Here is a 27,610-nt window from a genome sequence, read left to right on the forward strand (position 1 = left end):
TGTTTTTTTTTCCCTCTGGGTGGAGCAGAGCTGGAGAGGTGATGACTTACCTGCCACAGCTCCGTAGATCGCAATCTGGAACTGGCAGAGTGCTAACACAATGCCCCGGCAGTGCTTTTCTGTCTCTAATTTCAATGATTATGTTGTTACTGGATCAGTGAAGAGAACCATGAAAAACACAATTACCAGGAAGCCCTGTTCCTTCGCTCGCCTCTTTGTCTCACTGCGAATGGGGCATGTGACTGACGGAGCAATAGAGGACCCGCTGTAATCTCACGCACGACCGAGAAGGGTGCTGTCCACCGATGGGACCCGAGCGTGGGAAAGCCTCCCGGCTGGCTGCAAGGGCCAGTCACGTCATGTTCTGCAGCTGGCATCCAAATGCATCCTGATGAATCAAGTGAGAGCAGCTACCTTCTCCTGCCACAAAATGGTGGCCGAGCGGCCGTGCAGAAGAGGGGCTGTAAAAACCTCCCCGCATGCAAAAGCACCGGGAAGGGACTATGTTGTGAATGAGCTTACTGTGACAGCACAGCAATGTTTTATAGGTCACTGGCATAGCATCAGACTAAAGGGAGAGGGGATGAGTATCTTTCAGCTGTGAGTGCTGCTCTCAGGTTTGCTCAGTGCAGGACTGTAGCTAGTGGGCCTGACCCAACCCTGTTATGTGATGCATGGTGGGAAAAGAGAAATTCACTTGCTCTCTGCACTCTAAGTCGCGTATAAACCTATGACCTCAACAACAAATGCCAGTAGCAGCAGAGCAGCCAATATTTTTATCATTAATTCCTATCAGAAATGTCAGCTCAAAGTCATCAGATTTGATAGGTGAGCATGCTCCAAACTGACAGCTGAAGTGAATTATTTGCCTCTTGCGTGATGCAAAAACAATGTCTTGCAGGAGAGAACAGACATTGGCAAACAAACTGACAACGAGATATACTTCTGGGGAAGGCTTTTGATTTGATCTGGAAGGAAACATTGAGTATAAATACAGAGAAAGTTTACCTGCATGAAAGGCGGGGGTTGAGCCTTGGACTTCCTTACTCTGCTGGAGAACAGTGTGAAACATACCTGCTATTGTACTCCCTTTGAGCTGTTCTCATTGCAAAAAGATACCAGACACCTCAGAAAGTTTTTTAAGTAATAAAGCATTTTTTGCACTTGCCCCTGGTACGTCCATTTATCAGTGACTAATGAGCACATAAATCCCAGTATGTGAAGAAAAATCCATTTATCTTGGTGTTAAGCAGGATTTTCCCTGCCCATGGATCTGCAGCACAAATCTTTCTGGTCTTTCTGTGCTGAGGGTCTAAGCATGGGCAGACAGTACACAGTGCAGCACTAGCACATTAATAATGTAACTACTAGGTACTACAGATTGAATCAGGACCTGTTTAAATACTGGTATAACCATGAACATCATCCAGGACATGTTTCTGTGCTATTTAATGACTGTCTTTATTTCACACAGCAGGAAAAACCCCATCTGGAAGCAGGATTCCAGTGAAGGGAAAGTCAACTATGCCTGCCAGGGATCTCTTTTGACCCCAAAAATTCAGACATCACGGGACATAAGCAGAAAATGAAAGGGAACCAGCAAGGGGAAAACCAAACAGGCTGGGGTCTTCTTGCCACTTCTTTTGAAGTCCCCAGTGTAACTCCTGGCATCTTCAGTGGGGTTTGGCTGGGTTCTGTGCAGAAGCGCCTTTGAAGATTTTGCTAAGGCTCAAGGCCTTGATCATGGCAACTTTTATGCCTGGGAGCAACTCTGTGCAGATGAACACTTCCAGGGTGCTCAGCAGGATGCTTTGGATGAGACTTTGCAGGGCTAGTCTTAAGCAATGAGAGCTTAAGAGAAATATTCTGGTTGTCGTGCTTTTATCCTTGACCACATCAAATGAAATGCCTTGGCAGTTCTGGAAGAATGAATTTGCATTGAAAACCCACAGCTCTTACAAGCAGTGCATTAATTATTTTATTAATTTGCTCTTTTTACATTATGGGAAACATTCAGCTATTTACATTTTCCTGTCCACACACAAACCAGATAGATAATCCTATGGAAACCCAAATCATTAAGCCATAAAACCACTCTTTTCTGTCTAAAGGCTTTCAAATTTGTGTCTTTTGTTTCAAATCAAAAACATTTTTAAAATCACATTTGGGAATGCAGGTAGGCCAGTGATTTACATACTACTTAAAATATGCATTTGACTGTTTTCCTTAAAAAAAAAACAAACCAAAAACCAAAAAACCAAAACCCCCCATAAATCCACAAAGATACAGTTTAAATTAAAGTGATAGTGCACATCAAAGCATTAAGGGAACACCAATAAATAAAATGAAATATATTACAAATAAATTATTTCTATTTACCTTTTCAAATATTAAAAATCTTTAATCCATTTCTTCATCTTTCTTTACAAAAAGATTATGAGAATTTTATGGAAACATCTGCAAAAAATATAATAAATACCTCTTTTTTTTTTTTAAGCTTTTGAAGCAGGAGACAAAACCAACCTTTTCTAAAATTTCCCCCAAGACAAAAAAAACCAACAGTTTAGTCCCAAAGTGAAACAGAATATAGGCATTTTTAAAATACACTGGGCAGTTTAGACTAAAAACAAATACTTACAAATTATACTAAAACAGATGATGGAGCAAATATACTAGCATTAGTGTTTGTAAATGAGTCAAGTGGTTAACTAGTGGCATCCTATGGGCGCAATTATTTTATTTTGCATTTTCTGGTATTGACTGTATTTTTAATATTTTGCTAAAAAACTAGGCAAACATTATAATAACCTCTCCAGTGCCAAACGAACTAACAATCATTCAGCTAAGAATAAATTCATTTAAAATAGATACAAAAAATATTCTATGATATACAAATACAATAATTTGTAATGTACAAGACTAGATAGTCTTCACTTTTCTGCTTTTTTAGGGGGGAACTTGCTGGATGTAAATTTCTGTAGCCACTTGTCAACCAAAATCTTAACTCATCTTTCATAAAACATTCACAAAACTAAGTAAGTCTGCAACACAGTTGTGAATGTGGACTCTCACCTAGGTACTGCTTTGAATAATCCAGTACAAATGAGTTCCAAATAATTAATACTTCCTATGACTATATATGCTCAAAAGTGGCAGTTGGCACTATTACATACTGCAAACACGGTGATGTTTTGTTGCTGCTAAAAGTTAAACGCAGTGTTTCAAAACTAGCAAATACACTGGTATTCAAACGCTTAGAGGGTCAAACCTTTTGAAGCTCCTGTAACAGCAAGCACTCTAGAGTTACACTGGATTTCTCATTACTCTAGTTAAAAGTCTTTTATATATTAAATTATTAGCCCTTATCTTGTAAACCACAGCAGTAAATATTTGTGCCCTGTTTATAAAGACATAGCTCAGATATCGATGGCTTTGAGAGGTAGCAAATTCTCTAGTGGTTTTAGTATGCTCTCATGAAAATACTTGGTGCCAGAACCTATTACCTCTCCTGTTTTCTTGAAAAAAATTAAATTAGCACCTGGCTATGATGTCATAGGAAAAGAAGCTGTCTGGCATGGTCTCGATGGATACTTTTAGCAAGAGCTTAATTTTTCAATGATGATTTTCAACGTTTTTTAAGTGCAAGCTGCAGAATTACACCACATGTGCAGTGGGGCTTTTCACTGGTTGGACTGTCCATACAGGTTGAGCTGCCATGGGCACAGCCAGCCAGCATTGGCATGCAGCAAGGGCTGCCACATCCATGGTGGGGCTGTCCTTGTGCCTGTGCCCACTGGGAGCAGAAAGCGCCTGCCTTCCTCTCCTGCATACCCCTGCCCTGGCAGACAGGGTGAAGAGCATGTAGCGAGCAGCAGAGGAGTTTGGAGACATTGCTGCAGGACTGCACACACACTGATGACTGCACAACACTCCTCTGCTCACATCAGTCCTGCCACCCAAAGCAGCCCTGGCACCCACAGCAGCTCACACCAATTCTGCTGGCAGCAGCACATGCCAGTTTGGCACACGTGTGCGCACTCACACGCTCACACGCACGCACACAACTCGCTTTCAGCAACATGCCTGACATAGCTTTCCTAATGTTGGCACAAGAGATTCCAGTAGCAGCGTGGTCGGCATCATTCGTAATCAGAGGAGCTGGAGGACAAGCCTCTGTCCCAGCCAGAGGTGGCTGGAGGGGACCGACACACAGGAGCTGACCTCTCAGGCTCCTCTCCAGCCCTATTATCTGCCATTTCTGCCCACTATTAACGAGCTACTTAGGATGCATATTTTTTGTGATTGCAAAACAATGGCAGAAGCCAGGGTAGGAAGGCTTGTCGTGAAAAACATTAAGTTCATATTGATCCCATAACTTGTGAAAAATAGTCTATTGTTCTTGTTCAAGTGAGTACGTTATACTATTAAGAGGAGGCTGAATTAGAAATTTACTCTTAAATACGGACGGTTTGGTGATAAGTAGTTTGAACTGTAGCATATAACCAGCTGTGGATAGAGCAAAGCAAGCCTGGACTGGAAAAGCATCAGAGGGTCCATGTACAGTAATTCACCTACAGGTGTCCGTGTGTGGCTGTGTGGACGTATGAGATTGGATGGTCCCACCGAGATTAAGACATCAACAAAACCAATCTTTTTTTTTTTCTTTTTTTTTCTTTTTTTTTTAACCAATATAATCCATACAATACAATACAAGAGGAATTGACAATACAGTACAATTTTAAAAATTCTTAATACTTGGACAAGAAAATCCTTCTTTTATATTATCTCTTCAACTGTCATTGCTTCTTATCTCCTTCCTTTTTACTCTTTTATTGCCTTTCAAAATAGATTATTTCCCTGGAAGATCGAATTTACAATCTTCTGCTGATTGAAATGTTTAAATAGTGATTGATGAAATAAAAATGAGGCAGTTTGTGCAGCTGTGAGTGTGCAGGTATCTTTCCACAGAATCTTGTATATCCCTTGCCATCTCACCTGTGGGATATACTTCCACCTTTTCACCTGCCAGAGCTGTGGGGTTTCTTTTTGTCCCCCCCTCCCCACTCCCACCCCAGCTCCCTCCCCTTGTGTGATTCAGGTGAAGATGTGGTTTGGAGGTTTAGAATAAAGTGCGCCATCTGCTTTAAAAAAAAAAAAAAAGTAATAAAAAGAAGGGAATCCGAGTCATAGCTCCTTTCATCTTTTGTGAGGAAGACGGCAGAGTCCAAAAGGATCACCCTGCATGACTGAAAATACCAAAGTTCCCTACAGTTTGATATTGCTGTACACTGGATAACAGACTAGCTTTAGATCAACTAAAGATCATGAGTAAGTTAAATGGAGCATCTACTGTACAGGTGTGCGGGTGCGTGGAAGTCTGAGTGCTGCGTTTATTGGTTCCAAACAGAAAAGAAAAAAGGATCGTGCTCGTTTACATGAGGCAAAGTGGCAGCATCAGTACATGTGACAAAGCATTGTGATGACATGGGCGAACCTTCAGAAAGCAAGGGTGATTAGAGGACATCTCTCGGAGGACCGACAACTACGCCACGGCAGTGGAGTTCACTGGGAGCATCGGGGCAGCTGCGTACAGAGAGAGGGGAGAGGGAGAGGAAGGAGAGAGAGCGAGAGAGAGGAGGAGGTACAAATACGTTGTGGTGACCTTGAGCAGGAGCCTACAGGGGCAGATTATACATGAGGCTTGTCTTGCCAGAGAGTCCTCCCGGTTGGATCCCTTCATAGCCTGGTCTGGGCTTCGGGGATGTATATCTCAATGCTTTCGGCGCTCTCGGTAGCTGAGTTCTGGCGAACGGACGCAGCGCGCTTGGCAGCCATCAGCCGTTTCCGGGCCTCTTGACGCTGCGAGCTTTCCAGAGAGCGTTCTCGTATGAGTGGCACCTGACCTTTCGATGGCTTCTTTGGCACTGGAGGAGGGACCCTTCTCTCCTGATCAAAGCAGAAGGTTAATGGCATTATACAGCTTCTCAGGGAAAGGCGGGAAAAACTAGGATATATCAGTAGTTAGAACACACATTTTACCTAAGGTTTGTTAGCTCTTATCTGCCTTTCTGTCTTCAGTCAACTGGCTTTTGTGCTCAAGGGTTCATAAACATGGGGCAAGGGCAAAGGGGAGGGGAGGGCCAGCCGCCGTACTACTTCTCCTCGGGGACAGTGCTGCTGGGGCCGGGGCCCCCACTGCTACCTGCTTAGTGCCAGGGACTAGGAAAGAGACAGACCTCCCACCACCAGTGCAGCCGGGAGGGAACGCTGGTCTCAGCAGAGGAACTCTGGAGAGCCCCAGCTCCTGGGCCACCCTCTTCTATCCATGCATAGTTCTAGGTGCTCCTGCAACATGGAGGTGCCATGGCTTTGGTGTTCCCAAATGCAGATGGGAGCTAGCTGTCTGCAGCTGGTGCATCACAAAAAGTGCTTCTTAAAAAAAACACGACATATTAATGTATCTATTTCATAGCAGTTTAGTGACTGCTTAAAAATCCCATGCTTTGGGTCTTGCTGTGCAAGCTCATATGCTCTGGCCTTGTGCTAAATAGGCATGAAGCTACATTCAGCTAGAAATAGAAAATATGATAGGAAAAACTTAAAAACCGTTAAGAGAACAGACATTAATCATCATGGTGGCAGCTAGCTCCAGATATGTGACCAACAAGGAGGGCTTTTATGTATATCCCAGTGCATGTACATACACACATAAAAAACAACAAAAAAACCCTCAAAAAAACCAACCAAAAACCCCTCAGAGAGGGATCTCTCCTGCAAAAGAAAAGTGTATTCAGAACTGAATTTCAGGCATCCACAAAGACTTTGTCAAGTTAATTAGATTGTCTTTTAAGTTACATCCCCTTCCAACTGTGAACATGGTCTCTGAGCAAAGGGATTTTATCACACTACAAAGATCCCATTCTGCCCTTTCGTTTTCTCTCATGCTGCTCACAACAGCTTCCATGGCTCAAAATATAAAGGTGCTTAGTTACACTTATTCATACTTTGCTTTTTCTCTCCAAGGATTAATCTATGTTGCTTAGAAAGGGCCCAGTGGCAAAGGCCAAAGGCAAATATCAATTCCACATGAAGCTTTTTCTTCCTTTTTTAAAAATCCTTTTTTTAAGAAAGGAGATGATCTGTTTCATGTAAAATCATAGACAAATACTGTTGAAACAGGAACACAGTGTAATTCTTTAAAATCTTTACCTGCCTACTGTAGGTCTCTTTCTTCAGCACTACTTAACTTCCTTAAACTTTTAGAGTCTTTTTATTGGAAACACTTTGAAATGTTTTTCAGAAGCAAAGAAAAGGCACATTTTTTTTTCAAGGAAAGCTCTCATTTCTTACTGCTGCAATTGCAAGCACTCAGCCTACCCACTTTACTGTAAAAGCTAATGAAAGACCATACACCAGCATTTCTGTGCATGCATGTTTGGCAGTTTTAACTTCTTTTCTGATAGATACTGGAAAAAAAAAAGAAGATAAGAAAATGACTTGCCTTCAGTACCTTGGGCTAGGAAAACACATTCCCATTCATTCCCCTACAAAACACACTAGGTGTGCACAAATGGTCTGAACATGGCACTCCTAAGTCAGGAATGAATATTTAGTCTTGATTGGAGGAGGAGGAGGAGGAATAGTGCTACCAGCACTGCCTGTACAAGCTTCCTGCTGCAAGATTAACGGGGTTTGATATTATTATGGTTATTTGTCCAAAAGAAAACACCACTTTGGTTATCAGCAGCCAGCTGACCATAATTTGAGGTAGCCAGGACTCCTGTCTGAGACACTGTACCTGCAAATTGTGCTCCCCCTCCTTCTGGTGACCCTACCTGTTGGCTGTGTTCATTGCTATCAGACCAGTCACAGCGGAAATTCAGCCACCAAATTACATACCTACAGGAGCGCGATATTAGACTGTTGATTCCTCTAGGAATGGGTCTGTGCTCTAAGGATTTTCTGAAACATTTGTGTATTTTGGCTCACCCAAATGCTCTTTGTCTTGAGGTGGATAGTGAGGAGAAAAAAAAAGGAGATGGTGCCAAATGAGAATGTAACGTGAAATGTGACTTACACGTGGATGTGGTAGTTTTTCGTGGTGACAAAAGAAAAGTACATTTACCAAAAAAAAATCCAAAAAGGGGAAAAAAAACCCCCACCAAAGCTCCAGATGGTTTTTATGCTACCTCAGATAAACAATACCAGGAAAGTGAATGTGTTTGTGAAATCATCCATTTAAAAACAGCCCAAAATGAATAAAAAACAAACAAATGGAAAAAAAAAAAGTAATTTTTTCATGTAACATTTTGGAAGACATCTTTTTGATATTGCTGTTTGTAACCTGGCTACCAAAGTCAGCGATGGTTACAGTGCTTCCCTAGTATTTTCAGTAACAAAACCTAGAAATCTTGCTGTATGCAATAATATGAACCGTAAATGTGATTTATTTAATTTTAAGAATCAATATATAAGGCAGTTCCTTCCAACGATTGATCATCTAATATGATTAAATGTAAAGCTTAACAAAGTACCACATTCCCATTATCCGATTCACAAAGACAGATTTGGTTTAAAAATACGCCTGAAACATATTACAGATAATATCTCAGATGATTATTATGTAAACATTGTTATTACAATGAAATTAATTTGATATGAGCTTCATTTCACATTTTTAATGTTAACACTGTAACACAGAGGCCTATTTAATCTGTCCAGTATTTGTGCAGGGTTTTAAATGAAGCATACAAAATCTACAGTGTTCTACCTTCTTGTCATGAGGATCCATCTGTTTCCAATTATTGGCCTTTAACTGATGAAGTTCATCAAATTTCATACTAATATTTTCTATGGACAACTGCAGCATATCCCAGAACCCTGCTAAATCCTGCGAGGTCGGTCGTGGATGTGCATTAGGATTCTGTGTAACAGAAGAAAAAAAACATGTTGGCTTTAGTACTTCTTAATGTAAAGAATTTGCGCAAATGGTTACAGATCTGGCTAGCAAAGCAGTTTGAGCAGATCCAAGTGAAGGGTGAGTCTCAGAGAGAGGAACAAAGCAAAGCATTACTTACTGGCAGGTTTTATTTTGAGGAATCTGGCTTGGTGTTGAGCTGCTGTGCCCTGCAAACACCCACTCACCAAAGGCAGTGGGTACCCACCACAGACTAAGGGTGAAGGGCCCCTGTGGCAGGATCTGCCTAGGGATGTTCCTGGGCACAACTGGTGACAATCCTATCTGCACTGAAATGAACTGCCAGCCTCCTCTTTACTTTCATGAGGAAGGATTGCCCACCATGTCACACTTGTAAAAAAGAGTGAAACCTGTGCAAATGTACATTTCCTGCATGTACCAATGGTGATATATCAATGTTTGAACACTTTTTCTGCACTCTGAGAATGTAAGGTTTACAGAAATAAACTAATTTTCTCTTACAGACCTCAGGCCAATTTTTTTTTTTCTGTTGTTGTTTGTTTTGTTGTTTGTTCACCCTACCTGCGCAGGGTGAAAAGCTCAGAAGCTATATGCAGAAGCACAGTAAACCCATTTTTACAGGTATATTTTTTGGGAAGAACAAAACTGGGATACAGGTGGGGAGTATTGTTTTGTGTGTGCAAACTCATTAGCCCAAGAACATTGCTCAGAAATCAGCATCTGGACAGTCAGCATCTTCAACACAGCTTGGGCCAGGCCAAATAAATCCTGTCCCTTCATTGCACCCCACCTCTGAACACTTTTTGCATGCAGTGGGCGTACCCAAAACCTAATTCCTGCTCCACTGGCAAAGCTTGCATGAGGAAGTCTTTCTCCAGGATGTGTCCCTATAAGTTGGTTCCCAGATGAAACTGTTTAAACTGAGATGTTGCATACACTCACTTCAAGCATGTTTGTTCATAAATGCTGAGGACTTCCTACACCAGTCAGCAAGGCTTCATGGGTGCTGTGGCCTTGTCAGACTACACAGATATATTGTTATTAATTTTGTTGTTAATAAATAAATTACTAGTAGCACCTTGCATAACGTTTTATGCACATGTATTATATGCATAATGTTTTTTATGGCTGTCTTATAAAATTTCTATTTGTGCTTTTCACCGTCACACTGACAAAGGATTTTGGTAGGATGATTATACCATGAAAGGTGCAATTATTGAAAACAATAAAGTATATATTTTTAGAGTCATAAGGAGACCAGAGATTATACTTCAATTCCTGGTTTTTCAGTGCTTGACACTAGCAGGTTGCCTGCTCGTAGGCTGTTACTTGCAAAGACGTGCAATCAGAAAGCTTTTTCAGTTGTTATATTAAGAACTCAAAATTTTATTAAGACAGAGCCAGTTTCTGTTGCATTTGTCCACTGAGGTAGATTTTAGTCTGGAGCTTGTTTCCCAGGAACACCTGGGAAAACCCAGCTCAGGAGACTTCTGATCCACTCTCAAAGACCTTAAGGTGTTTAACCCATCCATGTGCCCATGAACTCAATGGTCAAGATCCTTTCTCCTCTAAAGTCAGTAGCAGAGCCTCAGTGATAGTTCACCCAAAGCTTTTTGCCTTTATTTTAAGGGTCTCAAGCTATTGTAAAACTCATGCTGACTCTGACAAGTTTGAGTTACTCCCAAATTCATATCAAGGCCTTTACTGGGAAAACTGCCACGTCAGTCAGAAAATCAGTTTAGTTTATGTAGGATTATTCACAGGGTTAGTAAAAGGCACACATTAGTATCTAGCAGAAAAAAATTACATACCAGGTTTTCTTCACAAAGTTCTCTGAACTGGTAAAATTTCTGAGCCATGAGAAGCTGGGCACTGCCCACTGCAGTTCGAATTTTCCCTAGAACTGAGAGAAAAAAGAAGAGTAAATCACAATGCTTTCTTTGCTGCAGGCAGCTAAAAGCCTATAAAAAGAGGAGAAAGCTCTGCAGCAGTCAGCTCTGGCTTTCAAAAGGTATGTTATCTTTCAGTCACAAAGAGAGAAAAGTTGATAAGTCTAAGGTCAGATCTCCATGAGGCAAAAAATGTGCAAAAGGTTGCTATTACTCTCATTCCTCCAGTGAGACCAGTTGTAACCAGTCGTAATGACAGTGTAAACGTGGCTAATCAAAAGCTTCTGCAGGCTGTATAGAAAGCTCACCAGAAATGTCACCACACGTATCACTGTGACCCAGGCTCTAGCTTTGAATACAAACCCAGATCCCTGCACAAGGACATGCAGCTCTCAAACCCTGTTTGCTTCTCCATCTCACTTAGCAACTCAGGCCTTATAGTCAGGTGCATCTACCAGAGCCCCAGAAAGGGGGTGATTGTTTTACTGCACACCACTGAATCTCATCTGAACCTTCTGAGTACTTTCCATGAGCACAACCCAAGGCTGCTTCTGCCTTTGAATACAAATGCCCAGGAGTACTTCATGGAGTAATGACACCCTGGCCTCTCCTCCTTGCTGTTGGGAGATGTCAGAGTCCTAGCACAGCTGACTGAGGACTTCTTTGTACAGACAGCTGGGTACTTATTGCCCCTTTGGGCTGACCGACTGCTGTGAAGGGCTGCAGTGAACCAGAAGACAGCCCATAGTAAATGCCTCTGAATAAAGCAGGAGCTCACACTGTTTTGTTTGCATTCAGACACTGGGATTTTACAGGGGTAGTTTGGAATACACTGCCCCAAAACGAGGCACAGACTGGTGCATTCAGAGGCTCCCTGGGGAGTTCTGGTCCAGGGGGAGACTCTGTGTTTGTACCTTACATGTGTGTGAACATGTGTGTACGTATGTACCTTTGTATATGTAAAAAAAGAAGCAAGAATGCAGAAACACAGCAGAAATGCAGACATGGCCTCAGCTGGCAGTAAAACAGTGAATCCAGAAAACAGGATTTGCTTGAGATTTCCAATGCTCAGAAAAAATCCCCAAAACTGTCTTTAAAAAAAAACAGGTTGGCATCACAGATTTATCTGATTCCTTCATTAATTTTCTCTCTTAGCTGAAACAACTTATTATCCCCAATTCTCTGGTTAACAAGTGATTCAACAACTAATTTAAATGAATTTTTAAAATATTACCTCTTCCTTAATGAAAAACATGAATGGTAGCCACTGTGTCACAATTCTCACTGTCATTTCTACTCAGAGATATCCACATTGTCCCAGCCCTCAAATAGACACAGCAACTTTTCTGTGATAAATTTACAGTCTGGGTATACAAGGCAGGTGAAGGAGGAACAGGAAAAATAAACAGATGTAGTGGCCAGCTCAAGGTGAGTGAATTGCTGGTAGAGCCTAGAAGAGATACTAGTGCTAAGCTGCCATCTTTTGCACCATCCCTTGGGCACAGTCACTTTTTGTATAAAAGATAAGACAGAGCTCCCCAGGGAAAATACTGCTAAGTATTTTGATTTACCACAATGAAAAATAAATAAACACATACATGTATACATGAAACCCCTTCTAACAAGAGTTTTAGTGTTTCATTGGTCCTGTGACTGGCTGCAGTGCTGGCTACCAGAATGCCACCATGCATTGGTAAGAGAAAGGCCTCTCCAAGGGTTTGAGTAGCCACATGCTAAGCAGACTGGCACAAATACTTGTGATAAACTGAAACTCAATACACACTTATATGAAATCTGTGTTCTACTCCTTCAAGGCAAGTGGTTTTTCCTTCACTAGTCTCAAAGCTCACTTCTCAAGGCTGTTGAAGGAAAAGTGGGATGCGGAGTTCATTTATACTTCAGACATACAAAAGAGGGGAAAGAAAGGGGGAGGGAAAAGAGTCTTTTCACTTCTTTTTTTTCCAAACCTATAGGAGAGCTCTGTGAACACACACAGAGCCCAGACTTTCATTTTGTTCTCAGAACTCAGCTCAGAACTGCCAGGAAATAGCCGTGAGCTGGAAGATTCACTAAGCAAAATATTTTCAGCATATTGCGCAGGGAGTTTTGCACACAATTCTAATTATTGTTAGCAAGGCTTGCGTGTCTAATTCTATGCGCACAGTGCTGAAAATGGACCCCTTGGTGTGTCTAGTCATTTATGCAACCCAATATGCAAACCACTCAACTGAAAGGACTTTTCAATAGTAGGAGGAGCTACTCTGAGAGCTTTCATGTGGTTCCCATTGTTATGAAAACTCTTCCCACTGAGTATATTTGGGAACAGCTGCCTCATCTGGAGTTTGGCCACTCTGACGCTTCCCAAGACTTGAGAAGGGGAGAAAAAAGTCTCTCAACTTCTTGGGATAAAAAAAAAAAATAATAAGGTGGGCTTTTCCTGGAAACCTGCAAATGATTTGGAAATCATATTCCAAGCATGAAGAAACATATATACAGCTTGTTGATGATGGATGGTAATGTGCCTCTTTCTTTTGGAGAAGAAGAGCTTAATATTCAGAGATCTCAGCAGAGGGAAAAGGAAGTCCTTGTCCTTGGCTGCCTAGTGACTGGCTATTTGCCTAAAAACCATCATCCCAGCTGACTGCGGGATGCATGCTGATGCTGTTCTCTATTGTTGCCACTTCTGCTGTAGCTGTGGCTGTATCTAGTCAAGTGTCACTGATTCCTTGCCCCTCAAAAGCAAGGGGTCTGTTAATGTGCAACTGGTCAACAACCAACTCTGTCACGGAAGTTAAGGGAGAAAAAAGACAAAACACAAAGCATACAAAAAGCTGAAAGGAATGTCTCTAGAAGACACAAAGCCTTATCAATAGCTTAAGTTTTGTTTCTAAACCCACGATGCTTTTAGTGTTTCAAGGCACAGTGCTCATTTTGCTTACTTAGTCAAAATCTCTGGTGCCCAACAGAAAGGCCAAGGTGTAGTGAAAAATCAAAAGCAAAAATAGACCAATGGATTTTCTTAGAAAAAAAGCCTGCAGGTTTGACGCCCAATACCAAGAAAATAAATGGAATTACAAAGATAATACTCAAAACAAATCAGAAAAGAATCAGACAAATCTTTAACAGCAAGGGAGTTACGGTACAGGAGGAAAAACACATAAACATTCAAATTGATATGTTCAGCTAATAGGATACAAAGAGAAAATATAAAACCAAGCAACAAAAAATCCCAATCCATAAAGATGCAATCATAATGGATTTAACACCTATATAATGTTATTCATATCTGCTTTCTGTTCCATACAGGGCTATACAGCACACTCAGCACTGTTGGATCTGAATGCCTTCCAGTAATGCATTAAGCAACGTTATTAACATCCATCATATGCTTTGCTGTCACCTCTTCCCCAGAGGGAGAAGCATGTGTACTGCAGTGTTTTGTTTTAATAGTTTGAATTTTTCCCTTTTTTTCCCCCTTCCCTTCTTGCTTTGACCTATCTTCCTTGTAAATCCAGTTCTCTCCTGTGACATTTAAGACATGGACAATTATGTCTATTTTTGCTGTGTTTGAAGAACTTATAGCAATTTTGATGGAATTCAGCTAGCGTGGCATACCTCCTCACTATTACTGTTCTTATCTAGGAATCACAGAATATTATTCTAGAACAGACACATGACAGTGAATATCCTTGTGTCTTTAACCCCCCCAACATGTTCTTCTTTTAAAACATCCTTGAAACTAGACTTGGATTTTGTGCTGTTCAAGCAGTAAGTTCTTGCTTCTCTTGGTTCTAAGAATTGCATAGGACCTGTTTTGAAATTGTGGAGCTCTATGTGTTCCTCTCCTCCATGTCTTCATTGGAAAAGAAACAGGAAAACAACAAAATAAAAGAATTGTGAACACAAGCAAAAAAAATAGTTATTGTCATCTGCTCTAACTAGGAAGGTGACTGTTTGTGTAACAAGGATAACAAAATATAGGAAAATAACAAAATCCATCTGAAGTGATGTGAAAAGTAATCACATAGAGAAGCCAGGGAAGTTTTGAGAAGGGACAGCATTATTTGGCCTTAAAATCCCAACTGATGTATTTGCATTTGAACTTTGACAGGCCCCAGGTTCTAACAAGTGACAAAGGAGGCACTTTACAACTCCTGACTATCAAATGCCCTTAACATGAAAACACCTGGTTGATAGGCAGGGCCCAAGCTAGAGAACAGAATACCAGGGACTTGCTCATTGCCCCAGGAGCAAGTGGCAGGAACAATAGCTGAAATTACAGGGACACAGCCTGACATTTGCGTTGCAGATGTTGGCTGGGCACTATGCATATGAAGCAATCCTGCCACAGAGCTGCCACAATCCATTTCCAAGCCAGGATGGACCAGCATTTTAGCCTATTCATGTTGATGGACCTACATTTAAATAATGCCAAGTATGACAAAAGCCAGGAAATTCAAAGTTAAAGCTACTGCTCAGGTCTTAAGCTCAGCTGTTAAGGAGAAAACAGCCAAATGGAACAAACTAGGGAAGGAGCAGTCCTTTCTTTGAGTCATATATACTTACAGGAGTGATCTCATTGAAATTAATAGGGCTGTCTGCATGAGCAAATGCTTCTCATTTGGTTTAAAGCCATTTCCATGTGTTCTCTGACTTACTTGGCTTTTATTAGCACATTTAATGTTTTTGGTATTTTTTTCCCCTTAACTAGATCGTTTCCTTGCTTGTGGATTTCACTTTTTGCTTTGCTAGCCTCTGGGCACTGCTAGAGTTTTCCTTGCTGGCTTTTCTTTGAGAAAACCTCATGTACTGAGAAGTCTCTTCTGGGGACAAAAGAAAACCAGAACAAGAAAAGGATGAGTTGGGCATATGGCCAGAGGCACATAGCCAGGGGGATTCCAGCAGGACTCGGCCACATGTCAGGCTGGTGCCCATCCCTCTGCACGGCTGTCCCAGCCCGCTGCAGGATGAGGATGTCTCACTCCTTGGAACAGCAGAGGCCGGGGTTGTTGGAGAAGCCCTGCAGAGGAATGGCAAATGGTTTTCTGTGCTTATGGCTGAGAGTGAGCTCATGGGTCTCTTTTTATTTTGCCATGCACAACTATTATTATTATTTCCTAAACTTTATTCTCTCGTGTCTAATCTTTACTTTTTGTGTCTTCTTTTGAAACAATTGAAACAAACCAAAACAGCAGACAGTGTATTAAAGCATTGAATAATTTGCCAGAACTGGATGAATTTGTAGAGGCTCTGGTCCTGAGCAGTGAGGTTCTTGTAGATTTGAGGTCTTCCTTTTTTCACACACTAGCCCAGAGGGCTACTGTATACACACAAGAGAGTTATAATGACAGGTCTTGTGAGAGCCTTGGTTTTCTCTTTTAGTTTTTACTTGATTGGACTGGCTTTTCTTGCCACTAAACCCACATTACACCTGACTTGTGGTGAATCAGGCCTGCTGTTTGCTTCTGATGGTTATCTTTACACCAAAGCCACAGTACAACTTCATGTGAAAGAGAAACTTCTGGAGGGGGGGGCAGGGGAAGCTTTCTAGTTCTTCCAAGAAGGTCAGTACAAACAACAGCAAAAAAAACCCCTCCAAAGACTGGTCAAGGCCATAGGGATATGTCCCTGTGCCCACTGCTGCTGGGAAAAAAAATGGTCAGAGCTGCGCAGGGAGCCAGGTCTGATGCTGCTAATTTTGTATGTAAATGGTGACAATAGAGGTCTGAGCCAAAAGTCACCAACAACTGTGGTGAAGCTATGACTACTTGAAATTTTACACAGGAGAGGTAGGAGGAGCAAGCAGATGGTTAAGGAGAAACCCCCCAAAAAAGTCAACAGTTGATTTCACTTGAGGCCTGATCCAAAGCGTCAATCAAGTCTCTCAAGGTGTTTAGCCTCAGACGTGTAACATCTTTTCATTTTTTTATGAGAGCCCTAGAGTTTGTAGCCAACTTCCCTGTAACTGCAAATTACACTGAAATAATATCCAAGTATGTTAGCTTAAAGTGTGAGTGGTGCTCATCTGCCTGTCACACATGCTGCCTCTTTATCAGAAAATGATTTCAGATAAAACCAGAATATACCATACAATAAATAATTCATGGCAGAAGGGAAGCCACATTTCTCTCTATATTGGCATTTCATCGTGCAGCCGCTGAACCACAGCTTGTTTTTATACCGAGCAGCAGACTCCATTTCCCAGCTAGAAGCATTCAATCCCATCTGGTAGATCCATTCCCAGCTAGATAATACCCTACGTATCTATGTAACATACAAGCTACTGTCAAACAGCAGCGAGCCGTCTCCCCGAGACAGCTGTTCCGCACAAGGGCCGCATTGTCTGGAGGAAGCGCGGATCGTTTTACGCGGAGCGCCGGGGGGATGAGCCCTCTGTCAGCTGCCATGGCATCGAGAAAACCTCGCTCATCACACGTTCTCGTTATTTTGTTATCTGGCCAAACACATGGTGGGGATGTCAGGTTGGAAACAAAGGATGCATTCCCTGCTCTGGTTATGTTTCATTAGGAAAAGCAAAGTAAACGCACCTCTTCTTCTCCTTTCCTCTCTCTCTTTAAAGTGTATAGATGTATGAAAAAGACGTTTTTCAGAGCAGGGTTTGTAACAACCAGGCTTTTGTTCCTGGCACTGTTGAGCGGGCAGAGTGGCCCCAGCCATATGCTTTTCCTTGGCACCAGGTAGAGTGGGACGTGCTGAGCCACAGCAGAAAGCCCTGCACAGCCTCTGTGGGAGGCAGCTGCCACGTGCCACAGCAGCTGACAGCATCACTCCAAAATAAGTACTGCAACAGTGGCTACCAAACCCAGGTGACCCTTCTCCTCCTGCCATTTCCAGTGACCACAAAAAGCACCAGGACACCAGGCACATGCCAGCTGTGCTGTGAGGAGGCATTGGCAATAGCCAGCCTAACCATTTCCTTATACTCCCCATAATTGACTCCTCCCACTGATTGCTCAAAGAGACCTTTAAAACTGTCTTATATCAAAGACACCAAGACACTGAGAGAAAATTCTGTACAGATATGCATTTTCTGCATCTATCAGCCTCGTAAAATTCACTTCATGTTCTTTTCCTACTACTTTATTGGTGCACCAACTACCTTGGTGCACAAATAAAACATTTATAGGTTTTTCCAGTATTATCAGTTCATAAAAAGACAGAATAGTTTGGGTTTGAGAGGACCTTTAAAAATCATCTAGTTTCAGCCCCACTGCCATGGGCAAGGACACCTTCCACTAGTCCAAGTTGCCCAAAGCCCATCCATCTGGCCTTGAACCCTGGATGGGGCATCCCCAATTTCCCTGGGCAACACCGTTCCAGTGCCTCACCACCCTCATCATAGACTATGCTTTCCATATGTCATAAATTGTTATGACTTATAAAAGTTGTGTGTTACCTCTTTGTTATGTGTTAACACTTCTTTTCAATCTAAAATCTCATAATTCACAATATTTATTTCTTCATACTACAGAAACAACAGCAACTCTTTTATTCTGATACATGTGTGAAGAGATTTTTGAATGCATTGATAGTGTTAGTTAAAAATGAGATTAAAATTCTAGAACTTGGGCAATCTGGATCTGCTTTTAAGGTCAAACCTTCCATACATTTTGTTCAGAAGAAATTGTTAGCCTACTATATAACATAAATCTTATAGAAATATAAAACCTTTACATAATTTAAAATTCAGGTTACCGTATACTTGCCTTTAAAATCAATTTCCAGTTGCTTACAATTTTGTCTGATTTTGACTATCTATATCATACCTTTTCATTCACTGGGTTGAATGGACAGTTCCAGCAGAAACAGCTTATGCATTTCTAAGAAGTTTTTTTCCAGTGTTAATTTCTTTCATAAATCAAAACCTTTACAATCAAAATAATTAAAACATCTCTCTTCTTGAGAGGAAAGGTTACAAATTTTTAAGAAGCAATTCTGGAGCTGAAGTAGTAGTCCTTAGTAGAAACTAATTTGGGGGTTGGAAAAATATTACTTTTATATCCAGGAAAATATGCTTAGGTGTGCCTAAATTATAAAAACTGAATTCTCTATAAGCAGCTACACCTTATTGTTTCCCAGAAGCTCACTTCTAGAACCTGGAACAACTTTCTTGCAAGGAGCATGTTCATAAGCTCACAGGTTTACCTCTGTCTAAAGCTGACAGCTTGCAATAGTACTGCTCCTTGTAAGAGAAATAAATGGAAAAAACCCTTCTATTTTTACTGGGAGAAAAAATTTCTTAACCAGGAAACACATGCTCAGCCCTTCTGCCCTAATTAGAGTGAACAAATAAGATGTGAACTACTCAACCCTCAACCCTTCATTACCCAGAGTAATGAAGTTTACTAGACATTCCTGTTACCTTACAGGTAGGTTAATATTGCTGACAGGGGTGACAACTGAGATGTCGTTTTCATGTGTGTGGTTTTTTATCACACAATATAAAGAGCTTCTTTTATTGGGATGGGCAAAGCAAATGAGAATAGCAAGGGAGATGTAGGGAGGCTGGAGAGAAGAGAGAGTGAGGAGACAATTCGGAAGCATAAGTGAAATCTCTTTCAGTAGGGAGAAACATCTAAATACTTCTATGCCAATCACCATCTGAAAAGGCAACTGAAATACGAATTTAATTAAAAGGAACTACAATCTGTTAAACTATATTGTAAAGTTATGAGAAGTAATTTCAAACAGAAGAGTTAAGAAACATCAATACTACAAGATCCCTAACCATACTCTCCTCATTATCCATTGAAGTATGCAATCCCAAAAACTAATACCACTGGAGTTTCAGAAGCTCCGAGCATTTGCATTCCCTGTCAGCTTTAATAAGGATTGTAATATACATACATACAGTCCTTTTGAGAATCACAGCCATAGCTTCATTAGCTAAGTAAGAAAGAGCTCAATACAGAATTCACTGGAGTGAATTTGACCTATATTAAATACTTCTTTGCAGTTGTAATATTAGTGTGCATAGTTACTTACTGTCTTCAGGTAAGTTGTTTTCACGTTCTTCTCTCTCCATCTGTTGGCACCAACCCTCCATACGATCTCTCTCTGCCTGAAGTAGCTTCAGAAACCAGTGGCCATCTCGCGGGCACACTGACCTTTGAACAGCCTCCAGAGGATCTTCAGTAATAGAGTCAATCCATGGGTCAGGAGGAGGTAAAATTGACGGATCAAAATCTGTCTCAAAGTCATCATCCACTGCACATGCATGGTAATGGTTTCCTGACCCTTGTATACTAACGGTAGAGGTGCTTGCGTCTCGGGAAAACTGTCTTGATATTTGTCCAGAACATGTATTGTCCTCTTGAGGGTCAATTATTTCAAAGTTCTCATGGAAATCCAGGTCTGCTTGCACAGCTGTTGTTACACTATTAGATCGTGTAAACCTGCGAAAGCTTTGGAGAGCACAAACAGAAAATGTTTAGAAAGTTTTTTCTAGGTAATTTGGTATGGAAGGACATACTAAGATTCTGCCTCTCTTCCTAAGCCTGGCAGTCACTCCTCTCAGCGCTACACTCATGTAAAAAAGGTGTCTTTTTTCTTGAAATGATCAGCATAAGCTTTTTTTCTCATTGCAAGCAAACAAACAAGCATCTCTCTTTTTCCATGCAAGCTCACTGTTTATTGAGACAAGGACCTCTAATTGTTATGTGATATTACAAAGCCAAAGGCCAGGCCAAGAGAGAGCTAACAGTGCCAGTAGCTCAGGATTTTAGGTTACTGATTAATGAAAAGTTAAAGGGGTCCAATTTTGCAGAAGTGATTTATCTTTCAATTTTTAAAACTTGCACCCCTTTGAAGTTACACATCCAAACTCACAAGCTACATTTAAAAATCATACATGTGAAAGCAGTAAGATAATAATACCAATGAATCTACTACATATGTAATATTATACATTCCATTTATACAAAAAAGTACTTTTAACTCAGATAAATATTTTTATTGTTTCTTCATATTTACTCTTCATAATTATGTATCTGCCATCTCTCACAATTTTAGTGCCTATTGCCAGCATCCAGACATTCTATTTTTCACATTCAAACTTCAGTTTCAAAATGATCTCTTTTTCAAAGCTAGGACTCTGCCTGTCTGTGTTACCCTCATTGTGATGGCTGCTCTCCTGTAGGCACCTTCCTCTCACCTTGCAGAATTCTCCTCTGATGGGGCATCTGAGGGTGAAGGCACAAGCAGGGGAGAGAGGAGGTTTGGGGGTTTGGGTTGGGGTGGGTTTTCTTTATGTAAAAAGCACTTTGGATAGCAGTCTGAGGCATCTGACTGAGAAGGCTGAGAGAAGAGGAGCACAGAGAAGTATAAGGAGTGAAAGACTGATGCTGTTACAGGAGGTGGTATTGAGAGCCTGTTTGGTCAGCAGTGAATTGTGGAGGATATGACTGGAAAACAAATGAGTCAGACTGCTGTCTTGTCCCATGATGAAAAAGAAGGTAGAACCATGAACTAATTAACAGAGATGTTTCTTAAATCATTCATATTTAGTGTTCAAGATTAACAGTTTTGAACTAAATAGGGACAGATTCCCATCTTCTCTTACAAATCCAGAATGCCTCATGCTCTCGTACAGACAGTAGTTAGTCTCCAATTTGTTCTCAATCTCATGTCTACACTTGAAACTGGTGTTAGGACCCATTACCCATTACCCATTACCCATTACCCATTACCCATTACCCATTACCCATTACCCATTACCCATTACCCTGTGATATTTTGGCTGTTTTGCCATTGACAGTTCTGGTTTTAGTTTGTGCTCCACCAGCAGTGAAAATGCTGAAGAGATGGAGGAACTGGATGCTGGACACCATTTCACTTCCTTTCATTTATATTCTACCTTCCACTGAAGAACAATAACCAGTTAGACAAGTACAACTGACAGCAAAATTTCATCAAGCATGTTTAGTCTGCAGCTGGTGAGTGAGCAGATGGAAGAATACTGAGGGAGAATTTAATGTCCTATATACCTGGTGCATCCAGATAGCTCAGGAAGACTATAGCAGACTTCAAGGAGGATTGTAATTGATCCTGCTGATAGAGGAAATTAATGGCTGTTGATCTGGGGCTTTGAGTGGAGCAGAACAAAGCAAAACTGGAGTTGAGAAAGGTCCTCCAAAAAAAAAAAAAAAAAAAAGCCCAATTCCTCTCCAGAAGAAGGCTTGTTAATTAACATCTCAGCTATACCAATCCCAGGAAAACTTTAATAATAGATTGTATACATATTTTTTTAATAATCACAAGCATTTTAACATAGTGCCTGCTGCTTGCAGCTCTTTTTTAACAGATGTTAGTTAAGTGATACAAAAATCATGGTTGTACCACTGTAGTTGTGTGTGATATGCACCAGCAAACCAAAAAATAAAGAGTGCGCAGAATTCTTCAGCTTGGTAGTATTTACCCTTTGGAAAGCAGAGAAAAGCATTTTTTAATGGACTGAAACAGCAGAAAAAGTTAGAAAGGGAGGACAAGGGTCACTGGGGAGGTGGAATCCCTTCCATAGGAGAAAAGGTTTAGAAAACCTGAGGAGGATTAGGAGAGATCTATGAAATTCTGACTAGAGGATGGTTCACCATTTCTCTGAGTGCAATAACTGCAGGGAGGAAGGCAGCCAGTTGCAAGGCTCAGAGGTCTAAAGATCTACATCTAATGAAAGGAAGCACTTTTTCACACACTAATCACACAATGTGTGATTAAATTAGGTAAAAATAGGTTAAAAGAGAACTTGATCAAATTCACAATTACACATCTCATATTTGCCTTGTGAAGTCCCTGAACAACAGAATACTAAATTGGGAATGTCTACTAGAAGTAGTGCTTAGTTCACACACTTTATACTTAACACACTCTCCTTTATACTTTTCCTAAGTATCTGCTACAGGCCCCTGGCAGAGAAAAGCTGTCATACTAGTATTGGTGATTAGAAAGACACTAGCATTAGGCTTGCATTACAGTGAAAATCTATTGTCCAATCCATATTAGTTGTTTTAGAAATTGCTTTAATTTGACTACCAACCTGACAAATCCCTTATCTGCATTGAAATACACAAACACACACATACAAACATAAACACACACAAGAACATGTGTGCCCACACAGGCACATGCTGACTGAGGATTTCTCTTTAGTCATTTAGTCAGGATTCACTGAGAGCCAAGGCATTAGTACACTGTGTACTTTTCCATACCTTCCATAGCACTGGTGAGAAAAGCAAATGTCTTAGTCCAGGCTTGCTCCTCTCCATGTCCCTGACTCCATGTCACAGCCACAGCCACCTTCTGCTTTCTCCATTGCCCTAGACTCTGACACTCCTCTGTTTCAGATGACCACTTGTGCTTTCAGTTAACACCCTGGCTTTTCAGTGTACACCAAAACCCAAACTGAAAGCATCAAGGTCTGCTTGACAGGAGGATGTATTGCTGGAGGCTCTATGTTTCAGTCTTTCAGGAGTGTGCTTTTACTGGGTTCAGTATGAGCTAGTACCACCAAAGCCAGATTCTGCTTTACAAATGAAATAGAATGATCTACTTTTTTTTTTTTTTTTTTTGCCTTTGTTTTATCTAAATAATAGTATGCTACAGGTTTGCATGACAGTTTCTTGGCACTGGATTATGTAAGGTATCTGTCTTCAAAAGAAAAAAAAAAACTTGGCAATAGAATATACCATCAGTTCAAAATTAAAAAAAAACTTCCAAGGAAATGTATTTTGAATAAAATGGAAATGTAGGAAGGCACTTACTATCTGCCTGCCTCCAACTCATCTATATAAAATGCCTAATAGATGGTAATTTGAGTCTCTGACACAGCTTCCTCACTCACTTCCAGGGTTTTTTACTCTTATTAAATACCATTTGTGTCCCACATGAGCATTTTTTCTTTGCTCTCAGTTAAAACTCCATATTAGAGGAGAGCTGTTGAAGCTAATGATAAAGTTTCTGCTACTTCTACCACATAAAACATTCACAAGTCTACCTAAAAAAAATGATAAAAGTTCAAAACAGATGTTTGCTGCTTCTTCTTCTTTCAGGCTTGGCCCTTTTGTACTCAAGTTGTGCCCTGCAGGCACAAGGTGTAATAATTACATCTTCAGAGAACTGCAGCAGATATCTGGCCTAGGGTGCAGAAAGCCATGAAACCTCAGACTGGATAAACCAGTATGGAGAACAACAGAATGATGTGTTTTGAACAACAACAAGGTCACTTGTTGGCATTCAACTCTCAGCTTCTAAGTCTTTGGCTTTCTTTTGCAAAACATGTTTGCAATTCAATTTAGATAACTTAATACCTTCCTTAAAAAAAAAAACTCCAAACCCAAAACCCCAGAAAAGATCTGAATTTCAAACTAACTGATGCATGGTCAATCTCACAGGTATTTAGGTTAAATTCAGCCTTACTTTACCAACTGACTGTCCTCCTCCTTGGTGGTGGGCTTCTCTGCTAAGGTTGCAGCTGCTGTCAGCAGAACAAAACAAACTGCAGAAGGAATAGCTATAGTACTGTATTTCTAATGGCAGGAACAATATTCCTGCTTCAGCTCCATTCCTTGCAGCTGCTCATCTTTGTTCATCACATTATTTTAAGCTAATTGGTTTATTTGTTGTTTTTTACCATCTCTTGGCCTTTGCATTGCAGAGCAGATGCTGGCTGGAGCAATCAGCCTCCCTCCAGGGCTCAGTCTGGTGCAGGGAGGCTATTGCCAGCCAGCAGGGTGTGATCAGAAATTCATGGCCAATTCTTCCAAGGCCAGGCTTGCAGCAGCCCACCAGCTGGCTGGGAGCCAGAAGGGCTGTAAGCATTCCCTTGGCTCACAGGCAGCTGTGTCCAGAGAAGATTGACCCTGTCAGAGCCAGGGCTGCTTTGCCTTTTGTGGACCAGAGCAGGAGTTCCTCCTCCAGGCATACACATGTTGGGAGGTGATGTGGGGAAGGAGTCCCATCAGGATGGGACTCACCAGAGGATTGGGTGTGGGTTGCAAGGCACAATTAAAGGTCATCTAGTCCAACCTCCCTGCAATGAGCAGGGACATCTTCAACTAGAGCAGATTGCTCCAAGCCCTGTTCAGCCTGACCTTGAATGTTTCCAGGGATGGGACACTTAGGACCTTCAGAATTTCTCACTGGAATGGCTTCCACCATGGAGAACATAGCCAGAAAATGCTGCTGAGAAAAGTCATGCAAACAGTTCACAGAACCACAGAGTATTCTTAGTTGCAAAGGGCCCAAAAGGATCATCAAGTCTAACTCTTAGCCCTGCACGGGACATCCCCCAAATGTCATGTCACATACTTCCTGCTTAGCTTATCCAAAACACAGACTTGAAAGGTCTAAAGAGTGCAGTGTTGAGAAATTTGAGTTAGAGTTAGGGAAGAACACCAAAACCTGAGCATTTTTTGTTGGACAGTAAGTAATCAAACGCAAAAACTGACAGGAAAAAACATGAAAAATATGAGTTTATAAAGTAACAAAATCCAAAAATGTGAGTTTTTTTTTTTTTTTCTTGGAGGAGACAGCACAGGGTTTTTGTTTGTTTGCTTTATGTTAACATATTGCTATTTCAAATTATTCCACTTTATACCATATCAAGAGGTGTGCTGTGGTAGTATGTACTTTGTGTATCTTGTGGTAAGACACACTTTTGTGCATGAAGATATGGGGGCACCTTCCTCAGTGCCTCAGAAAACAGAGAAGAGGGAGAAGGACCATCTGTCCACTGCAGTCTCTTGTGGCAGTGTTCTTCCGCCAGAAACTACTATTGTTTCAGTATTCAAAAATTCTTGTGATGGCAAATCAGGCACAGTTACCAGCAGATGGTACATCTAGAACAATGAGCAAGACCATTTTGGAGGTGAGAATGTAATAGGAGATCTTGGGGCAGGCAAGATAAATTGCAAGAGAGACTAAAACTGATCACAGAACTATGGGACTGAAAAACCCTTGTTCAAGAAGAATGCATGCTAATTGTTTTTGGCAGAATAAATTATTTCTTTTTTGTCCTCTTCAGTAGAACTGGTTGACTTTTAACAACTCAAATATCTTCTCTAAGTGAGGAGGGTAGTCCCTTGAGGTCAAGAAGAAGTTACAGGTAGGCAAACAGAAATGGACAGAAATTGAAGTGCCCTGAGATTGCATGGATGAGTTACATTAGGTGCACTTTTCAAAACTGCCCTGGAAGGAAAAAGGGAACAACATTTTGGTTAGGGTTTTGTCAGCATCATGGGGAAAGTCAGGTGAGAGATAAAAGATTAACAGCAGTAAGATCATGTGGCTGAAAGAAATGCGTACTAATTTCTCTCCAGGAGAATGACTGGACAGAGTTCCTCTATAAATGCTAGAAATCCCAGAGCTGCAGGTAGGGAATGGGTCTGAAAAATATTAGTGAGACCCAGCAGCATAAAGAACTGAGGATGAGATAAACAGCAGCAATGGATCCAGTTGTAATGTGGTCAGGTAGCAGGAAGCACATTTATCCTTTGAGCAGTACAAGAGGAGGACTGAGGCATTTGTCTTGGCAGGAGGCCCATGATAGAGAAAGTGAAGGGCCAACAAAAGGTCTGAGGTGATGGAAGATTGAAGAGAGAGGGCTGTCCTATGAAGATGCTCTGTTTTTGAATTACTTAGATCAAGAAATGGAGGCAAAATGTTTTGCTTACCTGGTCTGAACACAGAAGAAGGAATATTTAAAAGGACATGAGGAGGTAAGACTCCCTAGTGTGAGAATAACAATCATATGAGGTGAAGGAAAGAGGAAGGGAAGAGCAGGAAGCAAAGAATGAAAGTTGTGGTAGGCTTTTGGTGCATTAGGCAAAGAGCTTTATTGTTTTGTAACAGTGTAATTAATAGCTTAGACTGTCAAGGAAACATGATCAATTTACTGTATTTATCCTTCCTGCTGTGTCATTCTTCTAATTTTACATTTATTTAGTCTTTCTGGAATATTTTTAAAAACATAATTTCTCAGAGATTCAGCTAAAAAGGGCTTTTCTTAGACTTTGCAGATGTTACGGTGCAGGGACAGTGAAGAATGTACTGTATTTACAATTCTATTCCTGCAACAGATAATCAATACACTGTGCTCTGATGTATTATGGAAAAAAAAAAAGAGTATTTGTGCCCAACTGTGATGATAAGCCCTTTGTGTCTTGAGTGCACTCATTTTCTAAGGATTAGGGGCTGTCCTTTATCAGCCAGTTAACTTTTGAAAGTCCACGATAGATTGCTGCTCCAAACAGCAGCAACCTCAACTTTATCAGCAAGGAAACCCCCAAACACTGCTGTCAGTAAGTAATGCAGAAATATTGCTTTTTCAGGGCAGACTCTCACAGGCAAATCTTACCTTTTCCTCTGGAGCAATAAAAACTGCTGTAGAAAGAGGACTTTGGAAGCAAGGTATTTACAAACAGCCAATTCTTTCTTTCTTTGCAGGGAGGGGGAGGGTTGGCTTTTGGGGTAGTTATTTCCTTTGTGCCCAGGCTGAAGTGAAATGGTCCTTCAGCATCCATTCTAATGTGTTCATTTATCTAGTGCTGGAAGAGTTGAGGGTAAATGGGGCTAAGGTCTAACACATAAAGAAATGTCTGCCAGCAAGAGATGTTTTAGCAGGTTAATGAGGAACTTGGTAACAGCCTAGCAGGGTCATTGCAAAATCACATTTCTTTTTGCTGAAATCACTTTAGTCTTTTAAAACCACAGGAAAATACTCTGCTATTTTACTGAGAGATTTGGTTGAATTGAAAATAGTGTAGATACA

The 27,610-nt window shown here is 41.0% G+C and overlaps 1 protein-coding gene across 11 annotated transcripts in view; it reads right to left on the minus strand.

Moving 5' to 3' along the window:
- Positions 1-1,953: 1,953 nt before the first annotated feature.
- Positions 1,954-27,610, minus strand: part of DLGAP1 (DLG associated protein 1) — a 403,998-nt gene continuing 378,341 nt past the window's right edge. For all 11 annotated transcript variants that reach the window (XM_031504012.2, XM_021525230.3, XM_021525223.2 and 8 more), the window contains 4 exons: positions 19,834-20,252; positions 10,750-10,841; positions 8,771-8,923; positions 1,954-5,946 (listed from right to left, as the gene is read on the minus strand). In XM_031504012.2, coding sequence (XP_031359872.1) covers positions 5,737-5,946; positions 8,771-8,923; positions 10,750-10,841; positions 19,834-20,252 — 874 coding nt within the window. In that variant the 3' untranslated portion in view covers positions 1,954-5,736. The remainder of the gene's footprint in view (positions 5,947-8,770; positions 8,924-10,749; positions 10,842-19,833; positions 20,253-27,610) is intronic.

The sequence above is a fragment of the Lonchura striata genome, chromosome 1, assembly GCF_046129695.1.
Source record: "Lonchura striata isolate bLonStr1 chromosome 1, bLonStr1.mat, whole genome shotgun sequence".
In the NCBI taxonomy this organism is placed as follows: Eukaryota; Metazoa; Chordata; class Aves; order Passeriformes; family Estrildidae; genus Lonchura; species Lonchura striata.